Source organism: Pan paniscus, chromosome 8 (assembly GCF_029289425.2).
Source record: "Pan paniscus chromosome 8, NHGRI_mPanPan1-v2.0_pri, whole genome shotgun sequence".
Lineage (NCBI taxonomy): Eukaryota > Metazoa > Chordata > Mammalia > Primates > Hominidae > Pan > Pan paniscus.
Genome location: NC_073257.2, coordinates 62,972,486 through 62,997,844, shown reverse-complemented (window position 1 = coordinate 62,997,844; position 25,359 = coordinate 62,972,486). Strand labels below are relative to the sequence as shown.

Sequence of the window (25,359 nt, the reverse complement as noted above, 5' to 3'; positions counted from 1 at the left end):
CATTGGAAATATTATTCTAAGTGAAAGAAGACAGATGTGAAAGACACCCATTGTATATTCCATTCATAGGGCATCATGCAACGCTGAAGTTAGAATCAAAGTGAGCTACAAAAGGGCAGCCACCTGTATCAAGTCCATCCTCATAGCTGTCAGAAAGCACAGCATGTTCACTAAAGGGGGCAAGCCTTGCTCACGCTGTCAGATGGAGTTTCCCAGGAGGCTATGGCTTATTCGGGGATCTGTCATCCAATGGTGAAGGGAGTGGTCTCTGGAGGCAAACCTGCCAGGGGCCACCCCAGCCGCACTGGTTCCCAGAGAGTGACCTGGGTGTGTGAGCAGGGAGGCCAAGCTGACCAAGAGCCTCAGCACACCCCCAGCACCTGCTGTGAGCCAGCTGCATGGCTTCCCCAAGTGTGGGTGTGATGACATCATGGGTATTTACAGATTCCTTTTCACTGTGTCCCAGGCTCTCCTGGTTCATGTGTGATACACTGCACTTGGGGTGGAGGTGTGCTGACAGTTGTAAAGGCCCGAGCCTTTCTTTCCCGTGGCTCTGATGCACGGTTTCCAGATACCAGTCATGAAGGAAGTTCTTGAGATTATGGACTTTGTCCTAGTCACATAGGGCTGCTAGGACAAAGTGCCGTAGACTTGGGGGTGGTGGCACATATTAAAAAAAGAAATGTATTTGTCACAGTCTGGAGGCTGGAAGTCCGAGGTTAGCATCCCAGTATGCAAGGTTCTGGTGAGGGCTCTCTCTCTGGCTTGCAGATGGCCGCCTTCTCACTGTGTCCTCATGTCAGGGAGAGAGAGAGCTCTGGGGTCTCTGCTTCTTACCAGGGCCCTAATCCCATAATTAGGGCCCCACCCTCATGGTCTCTTCTAACCCTGAATAACTCCCAAAGGCCTCATTTCCAAATACCATCACGTTGGGGGTTAGGGCTTCAGCACAGGAACTGGTTGGGGGACGTATGTTCAGTCTACCAGAGCCCCCCAGTCAGCCCCACTGTGCCCATTTAGGGGCAGATTGTAGGGCTCAGGTGGGACACAGAGGTGGAGGAAGCACAAGTTCTGCTTCCTAGGAATGGCTCAGCCAAGACAAGGACAGGGACAGTGGGATAGACAACAGCCAGTGGGGTAACCAGCAGGAGCCCCAAGGTGTCACTTTCACCCTTAGGTGAGGAAGTTGGCTGGGCACCCACACACACCAGAGTATGGACCATGTTCCCTTCAAACACGGCTCACTTAACATTCCTAAACCCTGCAAAGGGGCAGTGCTACCTTATCTCCTGAGGATGGCCCTGAATGTAGACGAGTCACGGGAGCTGCCCACATCACCCACCAGTAACTCTTTGCTCCCCACATTTTCCCCGAGGGCCTGATGTGCACTGAGCTGGGGAAGCCCTGCCAAGATAAACTCTCCTTCCCAAAGGCCACGGAAGACAGCAGGCCTCCGACACTGCCCACATTGAGCAGAAGGGACGGGGCAGAGGGGCATCTGTCAGGCTGACTGCTGTGTTCTGTGGGCAGATGGGGCCAGAGAGGACCCAAACATGGCTCCCTTTGTCACTTGGCTGAGGGGCCAGGCCACCGTGTACCAGACAGCTTTGCCCCACCAGCCTCTGCTGCTGGGCCAGCCCCCAGCGCCGTGACCACAGCTCTGCACTCAGGCAGTGCTGGGACCAGTGCCCTGGCAGTCACAGGGGTCCTGAGCCAATAAGCACCCTGGGGGAGGAATCAGAACTCAGACCATGGAGAAGAAGGTGTTGGCCAGGAGGGAACCAGGGTGGGTGCCGGGTCCTGTCCATGCTGGGATCTGAGATTCTAAGAGGTGGCTTAGGGGTAAGGGGGGCAGAAGTTGGCCCATGGGGTGAGGGCAGTTCAGCAGAGATTGGGAGGACAGGACAACCTGGGAAAGAGCAGACCATCCTCTCCAGCCTCGGTCCCTCTCCTGATGCAGTCCTCATCTCACTCATAGACTCTGGAAGTCTCCCTTTGGCGAACACCTAGCCCCCAACTCCCAGGGCACTTCCCAGACAGCCAATGCCACATCCCAGGCAGCCCCTGCTCTGCCCTTGGGGTCTGTGCCTGGCAGAAGGGCGGCTGACCCTTGGCCCCTCTTGGCCTGGGCCCCAGCTCCTCCGGGCCCTGGAACCAGCAGAAACACCCACCCTGCACCTGATGGACTGGACATGCTTGTTCCCATTGGTGATGGTGTGTTGGGAGGGAACTGTTTTAGAAACCAATGTAAATCTGTGTCTACATCAATTCCACATGAGTTCAGTCATCATATGGGAAGGGAATCATAGCTGTGGGGGGCTCCATGCAGGACCTTGAGGGCCCCGAGGCCAGTCCCTGTGGCCACAGCAAGGAGCATCTGCTTTAGCTAGTTGGACAAGACTCTCTCCTGCCCAGAAACAGGCAGAAGGACTTCCCCTGCTCCCCACCCATCATCGTATCCCAAACACACCTGTGTGGATGGTCACCTCAACGTCTCCCCTCAGCCCAGTGCCCGCGCTCTTCCTGATGAGGGTTAAGCAGGAGCAGCCTCCTCTCCCCATGTCCATGTTGCAGGTGGCTGCCTTCTCCTCAGCTCCCACTGAGCAGAACAAGAGCCAGCCAGCTCTCTCCAATCCCAGGATATTCCAGGGATGCTGATAACGATGGGGGGCCCCAAGAAGCCTCCCTAAAGCAGGCAGGGCCTTGTGAGTGGGTGGTGGGAGGGATCAGAGCTTCCTCAGCATCTGTCAGTCCCTGGAGCATCTGAAGGGGCTCCCTACGTTAGGAGGAAAGAGTGGGGCCGGCCCCTGTGGGTTCCCAGAGCCTGGTATCTGCCAGTTCCTCTGCCCTCCCTCACAGACACCCTCCACGGAGCAGCACAGCACCGAGGACAGAGGCAGCAGCCCCAAGAGCATTTTCCAAGACAACTACATTTATTCACACTTACACACGAGGCCCCCAACGCACTGCTTCCCACCCCCACTCCCCAGCCCCTTCCCCCCAGACCCTCCCTTCCTGCCCTCCCCATTCAGCCACCCTCTCCCTCCCCTACCCTCCAAAGCTAAGGCCCAGCAAGATCAGCACTGGGGGAGAAGAAGCTTTTGACCGCTTTGGGGCATCGGATGCCAGAGCCCCATCCTTGGGGATTGGCCCCAGAGAGCCTGCTCAGAAGCCCCTACTGGCTACAATGCTGCTTCTTCTCCTTCCTGGAGACCAAGGGGTCACCCTTTCTCTTTTGAGACTGTGAGGGGCCACCCAGCCCCCAAGTCAGGGATTGCTCCCCAGAGACCCTGAGCCCAGGCCCTGGGTGGGGTGTCTTTTCAGCAGGGGACAGGCTTCCAAAGAGAGGTCGCTTCTTGGACTTCTTGGCAGCAGAAGGTGCTAGGTTGAGGCCTCTTCTCTCAGCAGATGGGGACTGATGAGTTCCTTGGGGTCCCCACTTTTCTGGGCTGAGAAGGCCCGAGGCAGGGACAGGGCTCTGGGGTAGCCACCAGGGCAGCAGCTTGTGCTGGGAACCCAAGAGGAAGGCCAGGCTGGGGAGTTCCTCCTCCTCACTTGACCCCTGAGCCAGCCCATGTGACTCCCTGACAGAAGACCCTCCAGGGAGATCCAAGGCATCCTTGGTACCCACGCCAGGGCAGGTGGGTCTGTGGTCCTGGGGAGGAGAGGTTGGCCGGGCAGCCCTCAGCCCAGGGGAATCCTGACATCCCAAAAGCACAACAGAGTCTTTGGACCTGGCCATGCCAGTGTGTGCTCTGCCTCGTCCCTGAGAGTCCCGGGCAGTCGTCTGGGGTGGGCAGGTTTCCATGCCAACCCCTTGTTGGGGGTCAGGGACGTCTCTCTCTGCTCCTTGGCCAGCTGCAAACTTAGAAGAACTTGAGTCCAACCGGGCTGTGCCATGACTAGGGGCTGCCCTCGCATGCTGTTTCTCCTTCAAGGGTAGGAGGCGCTTCTCCACTAGCTGCGGGAGGAAAGGGGGCACTTACTGGCACTGCCCCAGGTGTGAGCAGGGCCCAGGGTGGTGGAGACCAGGGCACTTAGGCAGCAGGTAGGGAAGCCTGAGGCAGCTGGGCTTTATGTCAAAGACAGAGGGTGTGGCTCTGCCGGGCATCCTGTTGGGCCTCACCACAGCTTGCATGCTGACTCCCCTCCCTGGCTCCTGTCCTTCCTACTCCCTCTGAACCTGCATCTTCCCACTCCAGAGTGGCTCCCCAAGAAGCCGAGCATCCCCAGTCGGGGGGATTAGACAATCAGGTGGGCCTTGTGTGCCAGGTCCCTCCTGCCCCTAGGGTACCTGGGCAAGGGTGAGTCCTTCCTCCTGCTCCAGCTCCTGGCTTAGGGCCAAGAAATCCATCTGTGGATCTGGGAAAAGCAATTCTTCCAGGAATCGGGGATGAATGACGGCCTCCACCTGGAAACAGAAGGAAGAAGGCGTGAGCTTCCTGGGCAGGGAGTAACCTGGAGCCAAGGACACCTGGAGGAGACGCAGAAAGCAGCAAGCGCCCCGTCCCCACCCTCCTGGGGCTCTCATATCATGGCGACCACCAGCTACAGACACAGACCACACACCTGGTAGCATCCACACACACAGACAGAGACACACAAACCACACACAGACACACAAACAGACCCACATATGACACAGGAGAAGACACAGACACAGGTAACGTACACACTCCACACTCACACCCACACAGACACACAAACACACAGTAACAAACCACAGACACAAACACACAGCAACACACAGACACACACAATCACATACACAGACACTCAAATCCATGGAAATACACACACTGCTGAGTAGCTAAGGAACAGAGCTTAATTCCAAGGACCTGGGAGTGCCACCCCCTGGAATCCAGCAGACCCCAGCACTCCAGGCCAGCCCACCTTGGCGATGAAGTCTTTCTGGGAACACAGCTTGTCAATGTAGCTCAGGAGGCCCGGGTCTGGGGGCGTCCAGTCCTCTTCCTGTGGCTGCTTCACTTCGCCCTCTTCCCGTTGTTTCTCGGGCTCCCCCGTGGCCCTGAGGGAAGGCCCCAGCAGCTCCTCCATGATGTCCACATACTCCTGCACCACTTCTGGGGGGATCTCCTCAGGGACCTTGGTCTCTGCTGGTCTCTGGGGCCGGGGTGGTGGCAGGCGGGCCTTGGTCTCTGCTCGCCGGTGGGGCCGGGGTGGTGGCTGGCGGGCCCTGGTCTCTGCTCGCCGGTGGGGCCGGGGTGGTGGCTGGCGGGCAGTCGGGGCCTTGGGGCCGGCCTTGCTGGGAAGGTACACTGAGGCAGAGAGGGAGGAGGATGGGCGTGGTGAGGGCCGCTCCTCCTGCTTGCACCACACAGGGGAGGGCAGGGCTTGGGGATGTGAAGTGGGTCCCAGCTGGGTCAGGACCACCTGAACCACAGCACCCCCGGAGGAGGCAGGAGGGGCACATCTGAGACAGCATTGCTTGGGAGGAAGTTTGGAGCCACCAATATGCCGTGTACTCTCCCCGCTCATCCCTGCTTCCTGGGCAGAGCATATGTGGAGTTTTGGACAGGCGAGGGGAGAGAGTAGCTAGGAAACTTGACCAGGTCAATACCGAACATATGCTCCTGGAAACTGTCCTGTTGGAGGGAGCAAATCCCCCTCTTGAAGGGAAGCATGGGGTGTGGGGACAGTGGCCTCCCTTGGCCCCTTTGGCCTTGGCCATGGCTCCTGTGGGAATGCGGGAAGCCATACCTGGCTGCTTGACCACCTCAGGGGCTGGGGGTCCTCGAGGTTCAAGCCTCGGTGTGGCTGGAGGAGGCAGGCACTGGGGCCCCTTCATCCATTGCGATTTCTGAATCTGCATCTCCTCCTCAGCCTCAAACTCCAGGAATCTGGGGGTGAAGGAGGCCCAGGCTGTGCTGAGAGGGTCCAGGCCCCCTCCCCCCAGGACCAGGCAGCGGCCGAGGGCAGGGAAGGTAGGAGGGAGTGCCTCGGGTGGGCTGTCCAGGCCCTCACTGTGTCCCATCCCCCAGTCCCAGGAGAAAGCTGCTCCCAGAGTTCTGGGCTCACCCTCCCTCACCCGGCCCCTGCAGAGCCCATGGCATCAACGGGGCTTCCTGACTCAACTCAGGGCCACGAGGTCCAGGAGGGTCTCGGGGGACCCCTCCTCCAGGTTTCAGCTGGCCAGGGGTGGGGTTTATGGCAGAAGGCATCAGGGATGATGCCCAGATGCAGGAGTCCTGAGGCTAGGACTGTGGGCCCCTGAAAGATAACCCAGAGGCACGAGGCCTGGGAGACCCCTGGTCAGGAGGAAGCAAAAGCTGAGCTCAGAGGACAGGGCCCCTTTCCCCTGAGGCTGCTGTCTATCTGTCTGCCTTCATGGAGGGGACTGCCCAGGAGCAAAGGCAGTCAGGCCAGAGATGGGTCCCATGGTGTCCCAGGTGCAGATCTTCCCAACACAACTCCCTGGCCAGGCTGGGATGGGAGAAAACTGACTTCTGGCCACTCCTGTGAGGAGCCTGCACCCTATTCTTGTCCATAGTCACTAGCACCCCTTCTCCCCATCCCCACAGCTGGAGGTGACCCACTTTGGGCTGTGATGCTGGCTGCTCCTGCCATGACCTCCAGTGTCAAGGCAGGGATGGCCCCAGGCCAGGCAGGGGGTGCTTCCCAATAGGCCAGGACAGAGACCCCAGAACACTCTAGGTGGCAGGAGCAGCTTCCTGAGGGAGCCAGGGGCCCAGAGTGTCCTGGGTTTCTCCACACCCTCCTCATACTCCACGTTGAGAAGCCACCACGGCCACCGGGCCTCTGTCATTCACTCTCACCCTGCCACGCAGGCCCTGCTCCCAGGACCCCAGACTCACTTTTCCGCCATCTCGTAGAAGATCATCCGGTCAAAGTTGCTCGTGTGCTGCCATTCCCGCATGGCCCGCCACAGTCCCTCCTCCAGGGTCATGGTGGGCTTCCGCCGGGCCAGAGATCGGAGAACTGGGCTGTAAACCAGTGCAGTCAGTCTCAGTCTATAAGCCCACCCTTCATCCCAAGCCCACCTGGTCCCAACACCTGGCCCCTGTCCTGCCCACACCTGTCCTGCCATCTGTCCCTGTCCTGTTCTCCCCCATGTGGGCTCCTCAGGCCCCAGGACACACCCCCAAGATCAAACATCAACACAAGCTACCAAGTAGCCTCTCCGACTGCCCCTCGAGTCCTCAGTGTTGAGAAGTGGACTCAGTACTATGGGTGGAACATGTGTGTCTCCAACATTCCTGTGCTGAAGCCCTCAGCACCAGTGTGTCAGTATTTGGAGGCAATCAGGGTTAAAGCAGGTCATGAGCCTGGGTCCCAGTCATGGAATCCAAGCCCTGATAAGGGCAGAAGGAGACGCCAGGGCTCTTGCTCTCAGCCACGAGGAGACATAGCCAGAGACAGCTCTCTCCAGCCAGGAGGAGGGCCCTGACCAGACACCCAATCTGCTGTCACCTTGATCTGGGACTTCTGGCCTCTGGAACTGAGAGACATGAATGTGTCTTGATAAAGCACCCAGTCTACGGCATTCATTACGGCAGAGCCTGAGCTGACTGAGACAGCGTGCACACAGAATGACCTGGGGGTGAGGGTTAAAGTGCAGGTTCCAGGGCCCCAAGACTGAGCATTTAACCGGCTTCCTGGGGACTCTGGAGCAAGGCAGCCACTGGGGACGTAGCCTCAGGGCCCTGGAGCATGAGGATCAGGAGCACACATCCAGAACCAAAGCAGAGCGGTGTCCACGCCACTGCAAGCAGCAGGTCCAGATCCCACATTCCCACAGGAGCCATGGCAAAGGCCTGTGAGCCTGGGGCAACTCCACCCCAAGAATCAGGGTCCCCAGTGCACCGGGACTCCGCTCCAAGGAGGAATGCAACCAGTTCCAGGGTGCGGGAACAGCGAGATTTTTGGGGATGAAGATGGGGCCACCTTCCACCTACACCCCTAAGGGAACGGCCAGTGTGTTGCACGGTGGATGTGCTCAAGCTCCCGTTTGCTCATCAGCGGGAAACACAGGGTCACAGAGGCGCTGCAGGGTGGAGAGAGGCAGGGACTGGGAATGAAACCACAAACTCTCCCAGATGCTGACGTTGCTGCCTCACAGTCACCACAGTCCATGGCCCTGGGCTGCTGGACTCATGGTGCACTCAGAGCTATCACTGGAGCCTGTGGCTTTGGGGAGTGCTCTCCTAGATGGCCTAGTCTTGATAATGATAGTAATGGGGACAGTAATCATAACTGCTGTCATGTAATGTGTCATAGCATGTGCCAGGCACTGTGCTATGCATGTCATATGTGAGCTCCAGTTATCTCTTCACCATCCTCTGAATGAAGCATCATTGTCCCTTTTTCTAGGAGGCATTGAGGGTGAAGATGCAAATAACTGGCCGGCATCGGCCCCAGTGCAGGGCCCAAGACCATCCCCCTGGGCAGGCTCCACCACCACTGTGCTAACTGGACCTCAGCGGAACTGCGGGCATGTGCCAGGTTCCTGCTGGGCCCTGCAGCTCCTCCCGCTGGCCCCATGTGAGGTGCTCCTGGCCATCAATACTAGGTTAAAGGGGAGGCACTGGGGTGTGTACTCAAAGACCTAAACCCGAACCGTAGCTCACATCACACCAGGAACCCTCTCTGACCTGGGTCTTCTGTAGACATTGTTGTGAAAATTATTGAAAGTAAGGATTGGCTGGACTCACGGGACAGTGACGGGCAGTGGAGATGAGGCCCCTGACAGTCTGTCCTGAGCCGCAGCCAGATTAATGTTGTTGAAAATGTACCTTCCCATAGTGCAGCCCATCACCCTCACAACCGCCCTGCAAGCTCCCCTGAACAGCGTGACCTCCCGTCCATCCAGCAGCCTCTTTACGTGTGAGCTGCAGGACCAGCTCCAATGCCCCGAGGACACTCACATGAGGAAGCACGAAAGCGCTTCGGTGTCAGGACTCCGGGGAAGGTGCCTCCGGGCCAGGGGCTTGTAGTGCTGCCAGAGTCGGAAGTTCTCATAGACACTCCTGGGGTTACAGGAGTCATCTGGTGGGGCCTTGGCCTGGGAGGAAGCCAGGCTGCCCTCTCCATGAGCCCCTTGTGGCCATGGCCCAGCATTCCCTTGGGACACAATGGGGGGCAACTGGGCAGCCGGTGGTGGTGGTGGTGCAAGAGGAAGGCCCTGGGACCAGCCTCCCTCACAGGCCTGGGTGCCCCCAACCATCTGGGCAGCCATAACAGGCACCACAGGAGCAGCTGCCAGAAGTAGGGGAGGTGGACACACAACACCTCCACAGAGGGTGCCTGGAGCCTGCCAGACTAGGGGGGCCTGAGTTAGGACCAAGGTCTGTGCCTGAGTGGCCTTCACAGGCCCCACCTCTGTCCTCATCTGGACAAAGACGTTGGAAGCCCCGGCCCCACTCGGGCCGCAGCCATCCTGTTGTGCCACCAGAGGTGTGCTGGGGAAGGTAGACAGCACCAGAGGGCCGCCTGGAGGAACCCCTGCAGTCACAAGGAGCGGCCCGTGTGCTGGGCCGGGAGCAGGTGTGGTGAAGGGCAGAGCCGTGAACACAGACAGGGAGGTGCCAGGGTTCATGGTCACGCCCAGTCCCAGCACTGGGTATGCTGTGGAGACAAAGGAAAGAGGTGAATGAGCTGGGGTCTCCAGGTCCACACTAGTCACTGGGGAATCAGAGGGGAGTCCCAACAGCTAAGGGCGTAGGACAGGGAAACTGCAGCTTGCAAATGTCCCTGAGTGTGCATCGGATGCTCTGTTCCTCCACGGAGAGTCGCTCCACTAGAGAGCCTGGCCCCGGTCACCAAGACTCCCTGACCCTTGTCTCCCAAGAAGTAACAGCCAAGCCTTCGCTGCCCGAGGGTCTCCCTCGGGTGTCCCTGGCAGACCCTGTCAGCCTCACAGGCATCTCCCAAGCCATGGGTCAGGGATGAGTCTCTCAGCGGCCTGGTGGTCCTCAGCGTGCTCAGCAACAGGTGAGGGGCCTACCCCAGGGCAGTGCTCGGCACTCAGAAGGCCGACAGGAAGCCAGAAGCTTCCGAATATTATGGCCCCATCTCCTCTTCAATCTTCCTTTTCCTGAAGCTCTTGTAAACCCCTTTCTTTCCCAGCTCAGACATAACAAAACAAAACCACTGGATGGAAATCTTTCCCAAGCCAGCGCCCTAGGAACCCTGAAGATAATCCATAACTCGTCATGCCCAGCATGCAAGTGATTGTCCTGGCACCACCCACAGCAAGTGCTAAATAGGGGTCAGATTCGGGCCACCCTTTCCGCAGTACTCGATGGTCCCGGCTGCCACTCAGGAAGCTCTTTTCCCAGGGAGCAGGTCTGAGAGGCAGTGGTGGAGTCCCCTGAGACAGTGTCACTGCATAGCCAGCAAAAGCCACACACGATTAGAACACAGCCAGCAAATGGCGAGCAGCAGGGCTATCAGGGGAGGTGTCTAGGGATTTTCACAGCTGCTGGTCATGTTACAATAGGTAGTGGGACAAGGAGCCCATCCCGCGTCCTTCTCCTTTAAGCTCCCAATAACTGAACATAGTGACCAACCAAAAACCAGGGGTTCTTGGGCCATGGGCCGGGTGAGGCAAAGTTGTCTGGAACTCATCCCTGTTCAATAGGACCTCATGCAGTCTCTAGTCAAGGGGAATAAGGGATACAGCACATGCACCTCATCATTCAAGACACATATCCTAACTTGAATAATAATAATAAGAGAACCATCTTCCTATTTGTGCACTACTCTCCTTCCTCTACTGAAAAGGAAACCAGACTTTCCAGACCCTTCCACTGAGAACCAGCAAGAATCCACACCTGCCCCCCGTTCATGAGGTAGTATAAATGGAATAGGAGCAAATTCTTCATCTCCACAGTAACACAAAGTGCAGAGGACAGGCCATGAGCTAGCAGACAAGAGGAAGTGGGTCTGAAGACCTGAGCTTCCACAAAAGGGCAAACAATTCAGAACAACTCAGGAAACCCAGGCCCTGTGTTGCCTGAACTTCCTCATCTGCCCCCACCCCTGTTAAATGAAAGCCAACAGCTACCTGAACTGATGGAGAAGCCATCTCTAGGGAGACAGCTGAGGGGCTCTGGGCTGTGGCAGTTACAGTAGCCCCCAGCCTCGCCCACACAGGGGCTGTCACTACATGCTCTGTCACAGCCAACCCACCCAACAGTTTTCTGGCTGAGACTACTTCTCCCCACTCCTCCCTAAGATCTAGAAAACTCCAGTCCAAATCTCTCTGAACACTATGGAAGGGCACCTTCCAGGTGCCTGAAGATATGGCACAGGGTTCAGGCTTGCCTATCATCCTCCCGGGGCCACCGCCACAACATGATCCCACCACTCCCTACAAACACAAAATGACGTGACCTGTCTCCTTCTAGAAAGGATCAATCCATCCACTCTGTCCTTTCTCCTACATGGCATATTCCCCCAGGCATCTTGTTCCACCTCTAAGGGGCCGTCCTCCCTAAACACAGACTCAGGGTGCCATGGCCATCCCCAGGTGTGATGTCCTTGGGGACATCCAGTCTTCCCTCCCTCGTCAACATCAGCCCTATCAACTGTCCCCGGGGCAGTGTCAAATTTGAATTCCTAAGGAGTTGAGGCATGGCAGACTCAGATAATGCCCCCATCCCTACAGGCTTACCTCCATTTGAAGCCATCCCCTCAGGCTGGGCACTGACCACCGTTGTCTGGCAGTTTCCGCAATGAGAAAAGCCAAGGGTAAGACCCAGAGAGTGACCTGGCTCAGCAGATGCTCCTGAGTCCAACTGAAGCAGTTAAAATTTGAATGTAACAGGTTTTTGGAACATAGGACCCCAGACATTCTGCAGAGGGGGAGGGGCAGTGGGCAGCCGGTAGGGGTGGGGGACATTCTGTGAAGGGCTTCGGCCATTAGGCAGGAACCTGAGTTTCCCTTCCAACTGGAAGGCAGCAGCAGAGATGGCGTGTGCCTCTTTAGGCAACTTTTAAATTGTCCTTCTGACTCACAGCAAAAGCTTCTACCTGATGTCCCCTTTACTTCCATTCTTTATCAACAGACCTACTTTCGTGCCAATCAACCCATGCTCCTTCCCACTTTGGCTCTTTCCCAGTCTTGACGAGTTTCAACAGCGGCCTCACTTCGTGAACAAAATTCAAAACACATCTTCAGTCTGAGAAACACGGGGGTTCTTAGGAAGGCAAGGGGACTGGGTGTTTGAAATCAGAATGGTCTCAGCCGATCCAGACTATTAGGTGGCTGTGTGCTTATCATTGTTTAGGAAGCAATCCTTGTACCCCCAGGTACATGCAGCCCTCTTCTGCTGTGCAACTCTACCTCAATCTTAGCTGAGAAGATCAACGGAGAGCAATTCAAGCAAAATCATGGTAAACTTACCAAAACAAAACAAACCGTAAATGCTTTGGAGATCTTTCTGAGGACTTGATCTTTTACCATGGGGCAAACTTAAATGATTTTCAATCAATAACTTCATCTAAGAGGGATGTTGAAGCAAAATACCATACTCAGATACTGAAGAAGGGCAGAATTTTTGGTTGCTTCCTCCCTTGTCAAGTCAGTCAACTGATGCTTTCTCAAGATTCTCACACATGGCTTTGATACAGGATTTGAATGAGCCTTTTTCTGAGCCAGTGATACTAAAAATATATTGTGGAAGTGTCTTGTCTTAATTCTGCAATTGCTTCTGTACATGTTTGAAGTCCTAGACCCCAGGAGGAGAGACAATCAAATTAGCAAAAGGTAATTTGTGAAGACTGGCCATGGGAGGTGGTGGCTAAAAGTCCTCCGGCCCCTGCTCTGTGAGCATCCCCACAGAAAGTCCTGGGCCGCACTGACAGCTGAGAAAGAACATCTCAGGGCTTGGATCCCCTGTTCAGAGGACACATGCTCCTCCACCCAGTAGAGGAATGGCAGCTCCATGCTGTGTCCTGCAGAGCTCTCAGTCTCTGCACTTGAGGCCCTGGACCTGCATCAACGTGAAGGCTCTTCAGTGTATCACGTGGAGACAGATGATAGGAATCCTGCAAATGAGCAGAAAGGATGTGACGATTAAAGTTTTTTCTGAAGCTATTACAAACTTAAGTCAGTGAGTTGCTTCTCTACTAGTTTTTTATTGCCAACTGGAATTCTACACTGTGTTGCAGAGTCAAGGGTGGGGAGCGTGAAATTGTTCCCTTACTATCTGCTGCTTTATCGACTGAAATTGATCAAGGCTACAACAAAAACATTTCTAGAAATCATTTGAATGCGGTAGGAAAAACTCTGGGAATGGAGTCAGAAGAAAGTATATTTTGGAGTGTGTTTTCAGGTCTAAAATTCTTTGCCAGAAATACTCTTTAATGGAACCTCCAGACTGAGTAGGAAAACAGGGCATACTGTTTTTTGAAAGGCATGAGCAGGAATGAAATAAATGCCATCCAAAGGGAATGCAAGACATGCAATTCGAGGATACCTTGCTTTAGGATAAACCCTCCAAAGGTAAACCTTTCAGCAAGGGTTTTACCTAAGTGCATGGACTGCAGGTTTGTATTACCGAAAATTAGGAGTGGTCACAGCGGACGCGCTGGTTTCTCAGAGGCACGGTCATGGAGGTTCCAATGAGGGGGCTTGTCTGGCCCCAGGAAGCGCCCAGGTGCCGCCTCCCTCCATTTCCACATCTCCAGCGGGGCCTTCCCAGGGCGGGCTCCTGGCCTGCCCCGTGCGCTGCCACACGAGCCTTGAGGCAGGCGAGGTTCCAGCGCGAGGCCGGCCGCCCTCAACTGCTCCCAGCGTGAGGCCGGCCGCCCTCAACCGCTCCCAGCGCCGGTTGCGGCGGTTTATGGCAGGGAGACGCGCAGCGCGAGAGCAAAGGGCGGTTACCCAACGGCCTTTGCTCTCATGGCGTCCTTCTTGATGTTACCTAAAAATAAAACCAAGGGTGATTAGAAGGTAATCACCTCCTGGTCATGCTCCCACTGGTCACCAGTGTCCGCGGGGCGACCCCACATTGTGACCAGAGCAGGCCTGTGGCTGCGCTCAAGGCGGGAGCATTCATAGCTTTCCTAGCGGGGGCCCTGCGGGACGCCCAGGCCGCGCTCCTTTCCCTTGCTCACCTGGACCTGAAGTGATGGGGGAGGTGTAACAATGCAGTGGGAACGCCAAAGTGTGTCTCAGCCGTGCCTTTCACATTCCAAACAATGCAAAAGCTCGAAGAAAACCTCAGCAGTTGAAACCGTGATGCGGTTCAGCAAAGAAGTAGCTCCTGTCCTGGTAAAACAGTGAAGTTCTCACGGACGACCTCATTGAGTGAGTTGTGAAGCTTGTTGACTTGATCAGAATGATCAGCCAGCATGCATGTTCTAATACGCTGATTTGTCACTGATAGGAGCAGCTGCAAAGTGGAAGAACAGGCCTTCAGTCATAGTCTGTTCACTTGGTAGCACAAGTTGGTTGTGGATGCAAGAGTGTGGCCAAAGTCAAGAAAAGCTCCCATGAGAATCGCTTACTTATGTGGAATTTACCAATAAAAAGTAGTGGTATATTATTTGTAAATTGTAGGCTACACATGTATCTAAAATTTACTGCACACATGTGTGTTATCTTGGGTGGTTGGGTTAGTGTGTACTTGAGAATGTCAGGAAGATTTATTTTGGATTTTGGAGGGTGTGAGATTTGTGGGGGTGGTTTTGTGTATGTGAAAATGTGTTTATATGAATTCTTAGTTTGGAATTTGATATGCATTTAATTGGTGAGAATCTAATATGTATTCACATGTGTGGGTTGGTTGTGTCTGTGTGGAGATTGCAGATTAAAGAAGGTCATAACTGGGCTGGGCAGTATTGTGGAACTGTATGTGTATTTGGGGATATGAGGTGGCATGTTTGCATATTTGTGGCGTGTTAGTTAATTGCGGGTATATTTAGGGCATGTAGACAACTACATGAGTATTGAGTTTGTGTGTGCGTTCAAGGGCGTGGCAGTTTAGATGAAGGTTTTGTGGAGCTATGTGCTTGTGTTTTGCAGTAAGTGGTTATTAGGGTTATATATTCTGGGAATTTAGTATGTGTGTGTCTGATAGAGAGATGGGGTTCTCTTTTTATACAGGAGAGTGGGAGAGTTGAATTTATATGTATTAGAGGTATGTGATATGGTTATTGGTTAGTACTTGGCAATGTGGGAACTGGTTCATACTAGATTGGGATAATTTGGGATTGGGAAGTGTTTTTATGGGTATTTATAAATGATATGCTGGAGATATTTCTGTGCATCTTGGGTGTGTATACTGGTTTGTGTGTATATTTATCAGCAGATAGATGAATTATCTAAGTCTGTTTATAGAATATGGGATTGTTAGTATTTTAAGTGTATTTCTTTGGAGAATGCTAGGATGTTCGTACATGTGTTTGGGCATGTTTAGGGGATGAGGTGAGGAGGTTGTATTCCGGAGATGTAGCATATTGATTGGATAGTGTTTCGGGGGATTTATACACTCAGGGATTGGGGATATTTTTGTGAGTTTGTATGTGCCCATGGGTATATGAAAGTTGTGTGCGTATATTAGAGCATTATTGGTGTTTTTGTGTTTTTTTTTTTGTATTGGTTTTACCTGGGAGGGTGAGGTGTGTATTCATGGGTAGTTTGTGAGTGTGTATAAGAGGGGTTTTGGGTATATTAAGACTTAGTGGTCCTCTGTGTCTGTTGTGAAATGTAATACTCACAGAATTTGGTGTTGCCACTTGTATCTGTGTTCTCAGAATTTGTGAGGTGGACTTATATGTATTTGATAAAAATAGTTTGTGGTTCTGTGTGTATTTGAGTTTATGTGGCTTCTGTGTTTTGTATTCTGGGAGATGTGGGAGGTTCAGTGCATGTATTTGGAAACAGAGAGGCTGTGTAGGTTGTGTTTGGATTCAAGAATCATGGATTCCTATATTTTAGAGCTGTGGGATTGTATGTGATTCTTTTTCTGGGTGATGCATGACACAAGTGTTGTATACCTTGTGATTTTTTTTTTAGCCTATGCCTATAGGATTTTCATTATGTACTGTTAACAAATCTACTGAAAAGGATTTTCTTAAAAAAACAACAAAAGAAAAAAATAGAAATTTGATTCCACTGAGCTGTTTGCAAATCAAGGAGTCCCAGCCTTCAGTGCAAAACAAAGGTACACTCTGAAAGAACAAAGAGAGGTATTATCTTTTACAGAGAAATTCGTTCTCAGATTCCCAATCTTGTTCACTCTGCAAATGAGGGATACAAGCTTGTTTATTTCTGATTGGCTGATGCAAGTCACAGTCTATTTCTTAAGTCCATATGATGAAATGGTACCCCTTGATTCAGGTGACATAAACAGGAACAGACAGCTGTGAAAGTCCCAAAGTGACACAAGTACGTGGTTTTTGCAGGAAGCAGGGTAAATGTGTGAGACTTGCAGTCAGCAAATGGCTGCTTGGCTCCATTTTGAGTTTAGGCCCAGTTAGCCACTCGTGATCAGCCCTTTCAGGGTTCACAGTATATATGGGTATATATGGGTACTGTGTTCATTGAACATGTTTGTATTTGGGCACATATATATATACGTATATGGTTTTAGCAGTGAGGTGAGCATTTGGGTGGGTAGAGTTTTGTCTGCAAATTTAAGTAATAATTGGGCAGGCCATCTGTGTATTTAGGGTACAGGTAGCAGTTGTGTTGCTGGTGGGCTGGTTCAGGTTCTTGACTTTGCTGCACAAAAGAAGTCTTACTTTGAGAGTGAGTCCAACGTAAAAGTAAGCAAGAGAGGTTACTGCAAAGTGAATGTACACTCTGACAGCCGATCAGAGTGGGCTGCTGAAAGGTGAGACAGCATTGACTGACACTGGGGAAACCTCCTTTATGGGAGCCTTACATGACTATTCATGAAGGGGTGGGAAGGGGTGTCACTGTTAAGCACTCTCTGGGCTGTTCTCTGGACGTGCATGCGCTATTGCTGCACATGCTAGTGCCTATATCAGGTGAACCATTAACATCTTAAATCTCTACCCAAGGGTGTGTTTTTCACTGTTATAGTGAGCACTGGTCAACCCAGGGACACTAACCATGGGTTTTCGCACTTGTGCGAATTTGGGGATATTCCCTTCTTCTTTTCCACCTCCTTACTGCAGGACCTCCTTGTGCGCTGTCGGATGGTTTGTTCTCTTCATCTGTTTAGCAAGTTTGTTCTCCTTTAATGGAGGCTATGACCACCCTATCCTATCTCAGTTGTGTGTGTCTGTTCAGGATATATGAGGAGGTTGTGTTCTGGAGGTACCTGGTTTGGTTTTGTTTTTATATTTGGGGTGAGAGTTGAGGGTCCTACTCAGGGTGCAGGTAGATTGTGTACACGTATTCCTATGAAAGGATGTGGCTGTGCTGGAGCTGGCTTGTACTAGCTTGGGGTAGCCACTGGGCACGGCACATCTCTTCTCATCTCTGTGTTCAGTGGCGTTAGGTTGGTAGTTTAAAATTAGTCATGCTGAGATAGTTACACCACATAAGCATCACAATTCTAGGCTTTCCTATTTCCCCCTGGAGAGCATTTTATTAAGCAGTTAGCAACACACCCCGGGGCGGGGGTGTGTGTGTGTGTGTGTGTGTGTTCAGGATCTGTAAGCAAATGTTTGTATGAAGCAAGAATATTGAGGCTTTAATGGGTGTGTATTCTGGGGATTCTATGTGTATTGTAGTGATGCAGAATGACCAGGGAGCATGGTTGAGAATGACCCTCCCTGGTCATTCTGCATCACTGTGTTACTCCTAAATAGTTGGTTCATTCTTAGGGCCAAAGAATCCATATAAATGGTAGTTTCTTGCTCTTCCTCCCACAGATGGATGCAGGGGTACCTGCACCTTAGGCAGGTGTTTGCTCCTTCATCTGGGTCCTCAGATGGGTGGGCCTGGTAGACAGAACACTGTGCAGAGCAGAACTTTTCTAGATATTGTCCGTGTGATCGGCACAGTCAGAAAGATGTGGGGTTTCCAGGACAGGAGGTCAGATGTGCCATGTCTTCTCTCAGTCCTGATGTCCCTGCTGATTCCTCTGGGGCATGGCGAGTGACAAGGACACCCTCTAACATGCGTTTCATGAGATGAAAGCCTGCAGAACCTGTGCCTGCACTACCATCTGCCCCCTGGGTGGGGATACTGTTGGGTGTCAGGCTGAGAGCTGGGCCACCAGTTCTAAACCAACCTGTCCCCATGGAAACCTGAGGCTTCGGGGCTAAGGCAGGACCTCCAGTAGGTACCCAGTGTTGAGAATACGTGTTGGCTTCTGTGTTAGGAGTTTTATCTCAGTGGAGTCTTGGTGAAAAGAGGGACTCAAAGGCATGTGACATTTTCTTCTTTCTCTGGTGAAGTGAGGAATGAATGTTGACCATTTCTTTCTGAAGTTCCGTACAGAAAATGTATACTCAGCCTGAGGAGCCAAGGTGATTCCTTAGCTGCTCTTGGAGAAGGTGTCATCTGCTCTTCACAAGGAGTCTTCAGGCACAAGGGCCTGAATCTGACTTCTCGTGGAAAGCATTAGGCAGAGCTTCACAGTCCCACCTAGAGCTGGGCTGTAATTCTAGGGACAAAGTGGAGGAGCAACAAGGAAGTTGTGGGGAGCACACCTTTAGAACCTGGGCCTGGGGAGGGCAGGCCAAGGAAGCCTGAGTTTACATGGGCTCAGGTCCTGGGGCAGAAGCCAGACACAGAGCCTGGGCAGCCAGATTCGCTCCGGCCTGGGTTGTGGGTGGGGATGAGCCTCCTCTTGTGCTCCTGTCTGGGGCACCCCTGAGCTGCAGGCGAAGGTCTTAGTTGCACCTTGGCAGGGATGGACAGCCAGGCCTGGTGCTAAGGAGTGAGGAGGGTAGAGTCAAGGAGAGGAGGCACCGATCTGTGTCCCTTCAGCAATCTGGAGCATGATGTTAGATCCTGTTAGGGCGACCTCCCACTCGCATCTCCTGGATCTTCTGTCACTGGGAGGCTCAGGACCCCAAGAGAGAATGGATTCAGTTTCCCCTGATGTGTTCATCTGGTTCTGGGTCCCCATTCTCTCAGCATGTTGGGTGCTGGCCCTGCAGGTGTGGGAGAAGGCTGGCAGGGGTGGGGGTCAGTGAAGTGACACGGGCAGAGCTGGGCAGGCTCTGTCCTGAGGAGTGCTGGGAGCTGGGTTCTGGAGAGACAGGGAAGCCCTCCTGAGAAAATGTGGCTCTGATGTTTCTGAGAACCCTGTCAACAGGTTCTTTCCAAAGGCTCAGGATGCCCCTGGAGTGGCAAGTGCATCTCAGCTTCATGTTTCTTTTTTTTTTTTTCTTTTCTTTTCTTTTTTTTTTTTTTGAGACAGAGTCTCCCTCTGTTGCCCAGGCTGGAGTGCAGTGGCACGATCTCGGCTCACTGCAAACTCCGCCTCCCGGGTTCTAAGCCATTCTCCTGCGTCAGCCTCCGGAGTAGCTGGGATTACAGGCATGCACCACCAAGCCCAGCTAATTTTGTATTTTTAGTAAAGACGGGGTTTTGCCATGTTGGCCAGGCTAGTCTCGAACTCTAACCTCAGGTGATCCACCTGCCTTGGCCTCCCAAAGTGCTGGGATTACAGGTGTGAGCCATTACACCTGGCCAGCTTCATGTTTCTGATTGGGTCACCCAACCTTCCATTAGTTTCTCTATTGCACATGGGGCCACAAGCCCAGCAGAGGGAGCCACGTGATGGAGGTGTCCACCTGCTGACCCCACAGCCACCACCTCCTCCCTCAGACTCACCCGAGGATTTGTGGGCCTTGCTCCTTACCAGGAGTCACCTTCTGGCCTTTTCTTCCTCGTGGTGAATCCTCCCGCCAATAAAATGTGCCAACATCACTTCCTTTAATGTTCTAATAGCCACTTCCCTGTGGTACAAATGGATTCCTGGTGGTTCTTGCTGCCCCCTCATGTCCTGCCCTAACATAATGAGGGTATGTTGCACTAGTTGTATTGTGTTTCATTGGCAGAATGGAGCTCTGTCTGCTTTTATAATATATGTCTTTAAAAAAATGCACTGTAATGTATACCAGGTAGATCTTCTTGGATTTCTTTGTTTTGAAATGGGTAGTCATGGATCCTGAGTTTTAGGGGAGAAGTACATGTGTCTCTTGGTCTTGAATCAGCACAGAAAATCTCCCATGCAGGTTGCATGAATGGCAATTGCTAGAATCGCTGAGGTTGGCCTAAGCCATTTGTTCTGGGCTCAATATTTTTGAGGAGTGTATGTCATGAAATGTATCCTGCACCACCCCCTTCTCTCTATGAACAGAAGATATCGTCAACTGTGTGCTGAGTGGCCCCTCTGTCCAGCACCTTAGAAGCCTCTGACTGTTCTGTTTCCCAGGAGCTGATAGGAAAAAGGATATGTTCCCATCTCAGTCCTCACTGGGCCCTGGTGCCCTATAGTGACACAGCAGTGGGTCTGAGAACACTCAGAAGGAAACAGTGAGGCCACTGAGGAACTGCCCCTTCAAAGGAGGCTGTTCTGATGCCCACTGCAGGAGCCTGGGGTCAAAGGAAGGAGACTCAGTGGGCAAGACCAGGAAAGGCAGAATGGGCTGACCAGGGAAGGCAGAATGGGCCAGCCAGGCAGACACTAGGAACAGAGCAGGGAGAGCTGGGGGTCGGGAATGGAGTGGGAGGCAGGCTTTGACTGCACAAAGAGGTGGAGGGGGCATGTCAGCGCATATGAAGCCCCCCTACACACAAGAGTCCCCAGCCTCTCCTTCCTTGCCCAGACCCATTTCCTGGGGCTGTAAGTAGGGAACACTGGGGGAATGTCAGCTTGGGGCTCAGTGGTCTAGGTCCTTCTTGCAGATCAAGACTTTATTCAACCATCCTTTGAGTAATAAGTATGTCCATGGTGTCTGCAGGTTAGAATTGGGATATTTAAAGAGACCAGGGCCTTCTCTTGGGAGTCACCCAAGGTTCCTAATGAGAGGTGGAGGCAAATGTAGCTGGAGGTATCCCAGGAGGGACAAGCCCAGGCCCAGCTTGGGAAGCAGGTGGTAGGAGATGGGGTGTTCTACCAGCAAGGACACAGCTGCTGTGCTGACAGTGGGCACCGGAAAGGGCTGTGGTTGGGTGATCCTCCCCCATGAGGACCCCTTATTGTAGGGGGAGCTTCATTGCCAGAAGATGTAACTGAAATGTTACTTCCTGTATGAAATGTCTTCTCTGCACTCAGCACTCCCCTAGTGGCAGGGAAGTTTCTCAAGGGGCAGCCATGGTCAGGTCAAGGGTACAGGCTCTGGAGCCAGACTGCTGGCTCAAATCCCAGAAGCCCCAGTGTATACCTGACCTTTGTGACCTTGGGCAAGTATTTTAACCTCTCTGAGCCTCAGCTTACTTATCTGTAAAATGAGGATAATAGTGCTAACTCCACGGGGTTATAAAGATTGGCATTCATACATGTAAATTGCTTGGAGCAGTGAAGGCTGTACTGTAGGTGCATATGGCATAACTGTTAGCTAATGTGGTTACTAGTCCATACGGAACATAACTGCCCATTTCCCTAGTATAGGCCCCCTCCCATCCACACTCAGAGCCCCCTCTTCTGATGGCCCCAGGGGAGCATGGGCTCCCTGCTCTTGCCCCTAAATCCCCAACTTCAACCTCTGTCTCGTAGCAAAATTAATGCTGGAAACCTCTGCTCCTACAGGATTTAAACCTCAGACACAGGGAGCTGACCTATTCACCTTAGAATCCTCTGGGGCACCCATTACAGTGTCTGTACCAAGGAGGCAACAAAGAACGGCGGAACAGACTGGAGCAGAAGGACAACCCAGCAGAGCTAAGCCAAATCACTGACCCTCAGAGGCCTGATGTGAATGCTTATGGCTTCAGTCCATTGGATTCTGCAGTAATCTGCCGATCTACAGTATTACCACAGTAAATAACCGATAGACCTGAAAACGAATGCATGCCTCGTGCCAAAATTGCAGGAAACCTCACCAGTAGAAACAATTTTATATGAGGGAATGTACTCTCTCCTTTGCATTTTTCCTCAAATCTATATTTTTAGCCCCTCACTTGTGTCTACAGAGCCTCAGTTGCTTAATCTAATTGCTGACTGAACATCTCCAGGAAACTGTGTGTACGTGTTTGTATTCATCGTATATTTATTTATTATCTGTTTACTTCCATGGGATATAGTCTCCGTAAGAGAGTAGTCATCATTGTATTTGTTGATGCTTAATAAATAATCATTGAATGGGCCAGCTGTGGTGGCTCATGCCTGTAATCCCAGCACTTTGGGAGGCCGAGGTGGGCGGATCACAAGGTCAGGAGATTGAGACCATCCTGGCTAACATGGTGAAACCCTGTCTCTACTAAAAATACAAAAAATTAGCTGGGCATGGTGGTGGGTGCCTGTAGTCCCAGCTACTCAGGAGGCTGAGGCAGGGGAATGGCGTGAACCCAGGAGGCGGAGCTTGCAGTGAGCCGAGATTGCGCCACTGTGCTCCAGCCTGGGTGACAGAGCGAGACTCCGTCTCAAAAAAAATAAAAAAATAAAATAATCATTGAATGAAGGAATCAAAGAATGTGGTCCCAGGTTGGGTGCCCTTAGTTCAGTCCCTGAGAATTTATGAGTATAATGTTTTGCTTTTTAAAAAGTGAAAAAAGGGAGCATAGTTGCATTGGAGAAGTTAAACTATGACTCGGGCCCCCAAACAGTCTCACCTGACCCCATGTGCTGCTGTGGGACTAAAGTGTCTCAATAGAACTGTCCTTAGTCAGCTGCTTTATACCTGCTTGGATTAGCCACTGGATACGAAGCTTCCCCAGAAAGAGGAGAGAACTCAGCACGGGTGCTCTCCATAGCTGAAGCAACCCTGGGAGAGCCTGAGAGCCAAGTCTATCTTCCAACAGTATTCCCAGCAAATGGTGAAACAAGTCATTCATCAAGGAGGGATCTAGGTGGCTGATGCCTGCATCGACCACAGTCTGCCTCTGTTCAGCTTGAATCCATTTCTTCATTTGTAGTCTGAGGGTGGAAGACAAATGCATGTGTCTGCATGTTCAGGATTGTAGGAGGTGGAGGTCTGTATGTTTAGGGTAGTGTGTCTTTGTGCATACAAAGTTGGAGTTTGTATGTATGAATTTAGGGAGTTCGAGGGGCTGTATATGTATTAGGGAGGAAAGCCACCACATATGTTTGTGGTAGAGTTGGAGTTTTGTGTATAATGTGAGGATTCTTTTGGATTATATGTGTTCTAGACTGTGGGTAGTTTATGTGGATATTCAGAGTATGTGTAGGGAGCGTGTACATGTATTTGAAGGAGGGTAAGTTTATGTGAAGTATGTGTTGAATTCTGGTGGGATGAGGCATGTGTGAATTCATAGCTTCTGCAGGTTTTATGCAGCTGGCCTGAGAAGGTTGGAGTGTCTAATATATGCATTTGGAGATTGGGAGTTGGTGTGTCTGTGCATTTATTTGGATCATGTAAGGTTGTAGATGTTTATTTCTAACTGTAGATGATGGAGGACACACATTTGGGGAGTTTTGAGAGGATGTGTATGTGTGTGTGTGTGCAGTGTGGTATTTCTCTATGTTTTGGTGGGTGGGGTATGCATCCATCAAAATATCTCAGATTATCTGATGTAAGAAAATAATTCTGCATCTCAGTGACTTCCAACAAGGTAGGTTTCTCATGTATGTTATGTGTCCTCCATTGGTTGGCTTTGATCAGTTACTGGTCCTGTGCCTTGGATCCAGATGGATGAAGCGGCCTCATTTGGGACAGGACTAGAAGGACTTCTTCTGCTCAGAGTCATACATGGCATTTCTGCTCACATTTCATTTGCCATAACAAGTCATGTGGCCATACTCGAGTTAAACAGACTAGGGATGTATAATCTCTCAGATAGAGACACCACAGAGAAGGACCATGAATACTCTTCATAGTGATACATCTGCCCCATTGTGTATACATTCAGAACATGTTCCATTGCTGTGTTTATATTTCACTAAGGAGTATGGGGAGTTGATGAGGGAGTGTGTTTAGGTGTGTGAAGGCTGGTGTGTGACAAGGGAGGCATTGGCAGGTGTGGGATATTTTTATACTAACACATTTTGGGGATTTGTATCTGTTTTGGGTATTTGTATTCTGTGTCATGTATATGTGTTATATATTTAAGATATATATTTATGTAGGTAGGTTAAGTATTCAGTGGTGTCAGAAATGTGTTTTTAGGGGAATGTGGGTGAGTTTTTAGTATATTACAGAAGCATAGTGGGTTTTGGGTTTATTCTGAGGGTACTGGATAGTTATGTGTTCCTATTTGAATGGTGTGTGTGTATTTGCGTGCTGGGGGTGGTTTTGTGTATTTTGACGGTACTGTGAGATATTGTGAATATGTGTGCATACATTTGAAAAGGCAGGTAATGTTCTATGTTTTAATGGTTTGTGTGTTGGATTTGTGTGTATTCAGAGTAGAGGACTTTATGCTCATGGTGTCTAGATGAGAATTTAGGTGTACATTTTTGGTGTGAAGAATTTGGAGGCAGAGAGATGGCTGGGTGTATTTGGGTGTTACCACTATGTGTATGTAACCTGAGGATATGGACAGAATATTTATAGTTTTCAAGATGGAGGCTTGTGTATGTTTGTATTTGGGAGTATACAGCCATGTGTGTATTTGGATCTGTGAGTATATCGTGGGTGTGTTATTCAGGCATCTGCATGTTTGAGTTTGTGTAATCTGAAGAGTGTGAATTTATTCAGGAAATGTGGTGGCTGTGTGTCCACTCTAGAGCTGTGAGTGTGTGGTCTGTGCTTGTACCAGGGGAGTATAGGATAATTTCCTCTTTTTTTCTATTTTTATAACATTTTATGTAACTCATAAAACAGTGTTTGTATAAAAATTCACACAAAGTTGCTAGAGAGCATACAATTTCCAAAAATGTCCTGGGTTTTTCATTACATTAAGTTTTTCTAACGATGCACTCAAATCAATGGTAAAATGCAGACATTATGTGATACTTCATTATCTTTAGCAAAACTATTCTCACTACTTTGTCTCCTCACAGTATTAACTCTGATACCCACTTTGTGCAGGGTTTGCTAGTACTAGGATGTCACAAAACCATTAAGGCTGGATCTACAAGAGGCAAATATTTCCAAACAGCAGTAATAGCCCCTTGTCCCCCACCCCCACTTCATATATCCATACAGTCTGTCTACACAGTGAGGCAGGGTGCAAGCTCACAACCTCCACTTGGGAGTCTCAAGATCCCCCCTCTATTGGGTGAGAAGCAAACATTTGGGGGTAATTTTGGAAACTGAGGCCGTCTCTACAGGAAACCACGTGGCCATGCTCTAGTGTTTTTGGGCCAGCGACCCTTA

General features: G+C 51.5%; 1 protein-coding gene across 1 annotated transcript in view; it reads right to left on the bottom strand.

Annotated features, from left to right (window-relative positions):
• Nucleotides 1-3,054: 3,054 nt before the first annotated feature.
• The window catches only part of LOC100970446 (NUT family member 2D-like), a 54,889-nt gene continuing 32,584 nt past the window's right edge, over nucleotides 3,055-25,359 (bottom strand). The window contains exons 3-10 of the mRNA XM_034930575.3: nucleotides 14,104-14,381; nucleotides 11,657-13,032; nucleotides 8,907-9,606; nucleotides 6,837-6,965; nucleotides 5,722-5,861; nucleotides 4,894-5,279; nucleotides 4,295-4,411; nucleotides 3,055-3,961 (exon numbers count right to left, since the gene is read on the bottom strand). Coding sequence (XP_034786466.2) covers nucleotides 3,176-3,961; nucleotides 4,295-4,411; nucleotides 4,894-5,279; nucleotides 5,722-5,861; nucleotides 6,837-6,965; nucleotides 8,907-9,606; nucleotides 11,657-11,672 — 2,274 coding nt within the window. The 5' untranslated portion in view covers nucleotides 11,673-13,032; nucleotides 14,104-14,381 and the 3' untranslated portion in view covers nucleotides 3,055-3,175. The remainder of the gene's footprint in view (nucleotides 3,962-4,294; nucleotides 4,412-4,893; nucleotides 5,280-5,721; nucleotides 5,862-6,836; nucleotides 6,966-8,906; nucleotides 9,607-11,656; nucleotides 13,033-14,103; nucleotides 14,382-25,359) is intronic.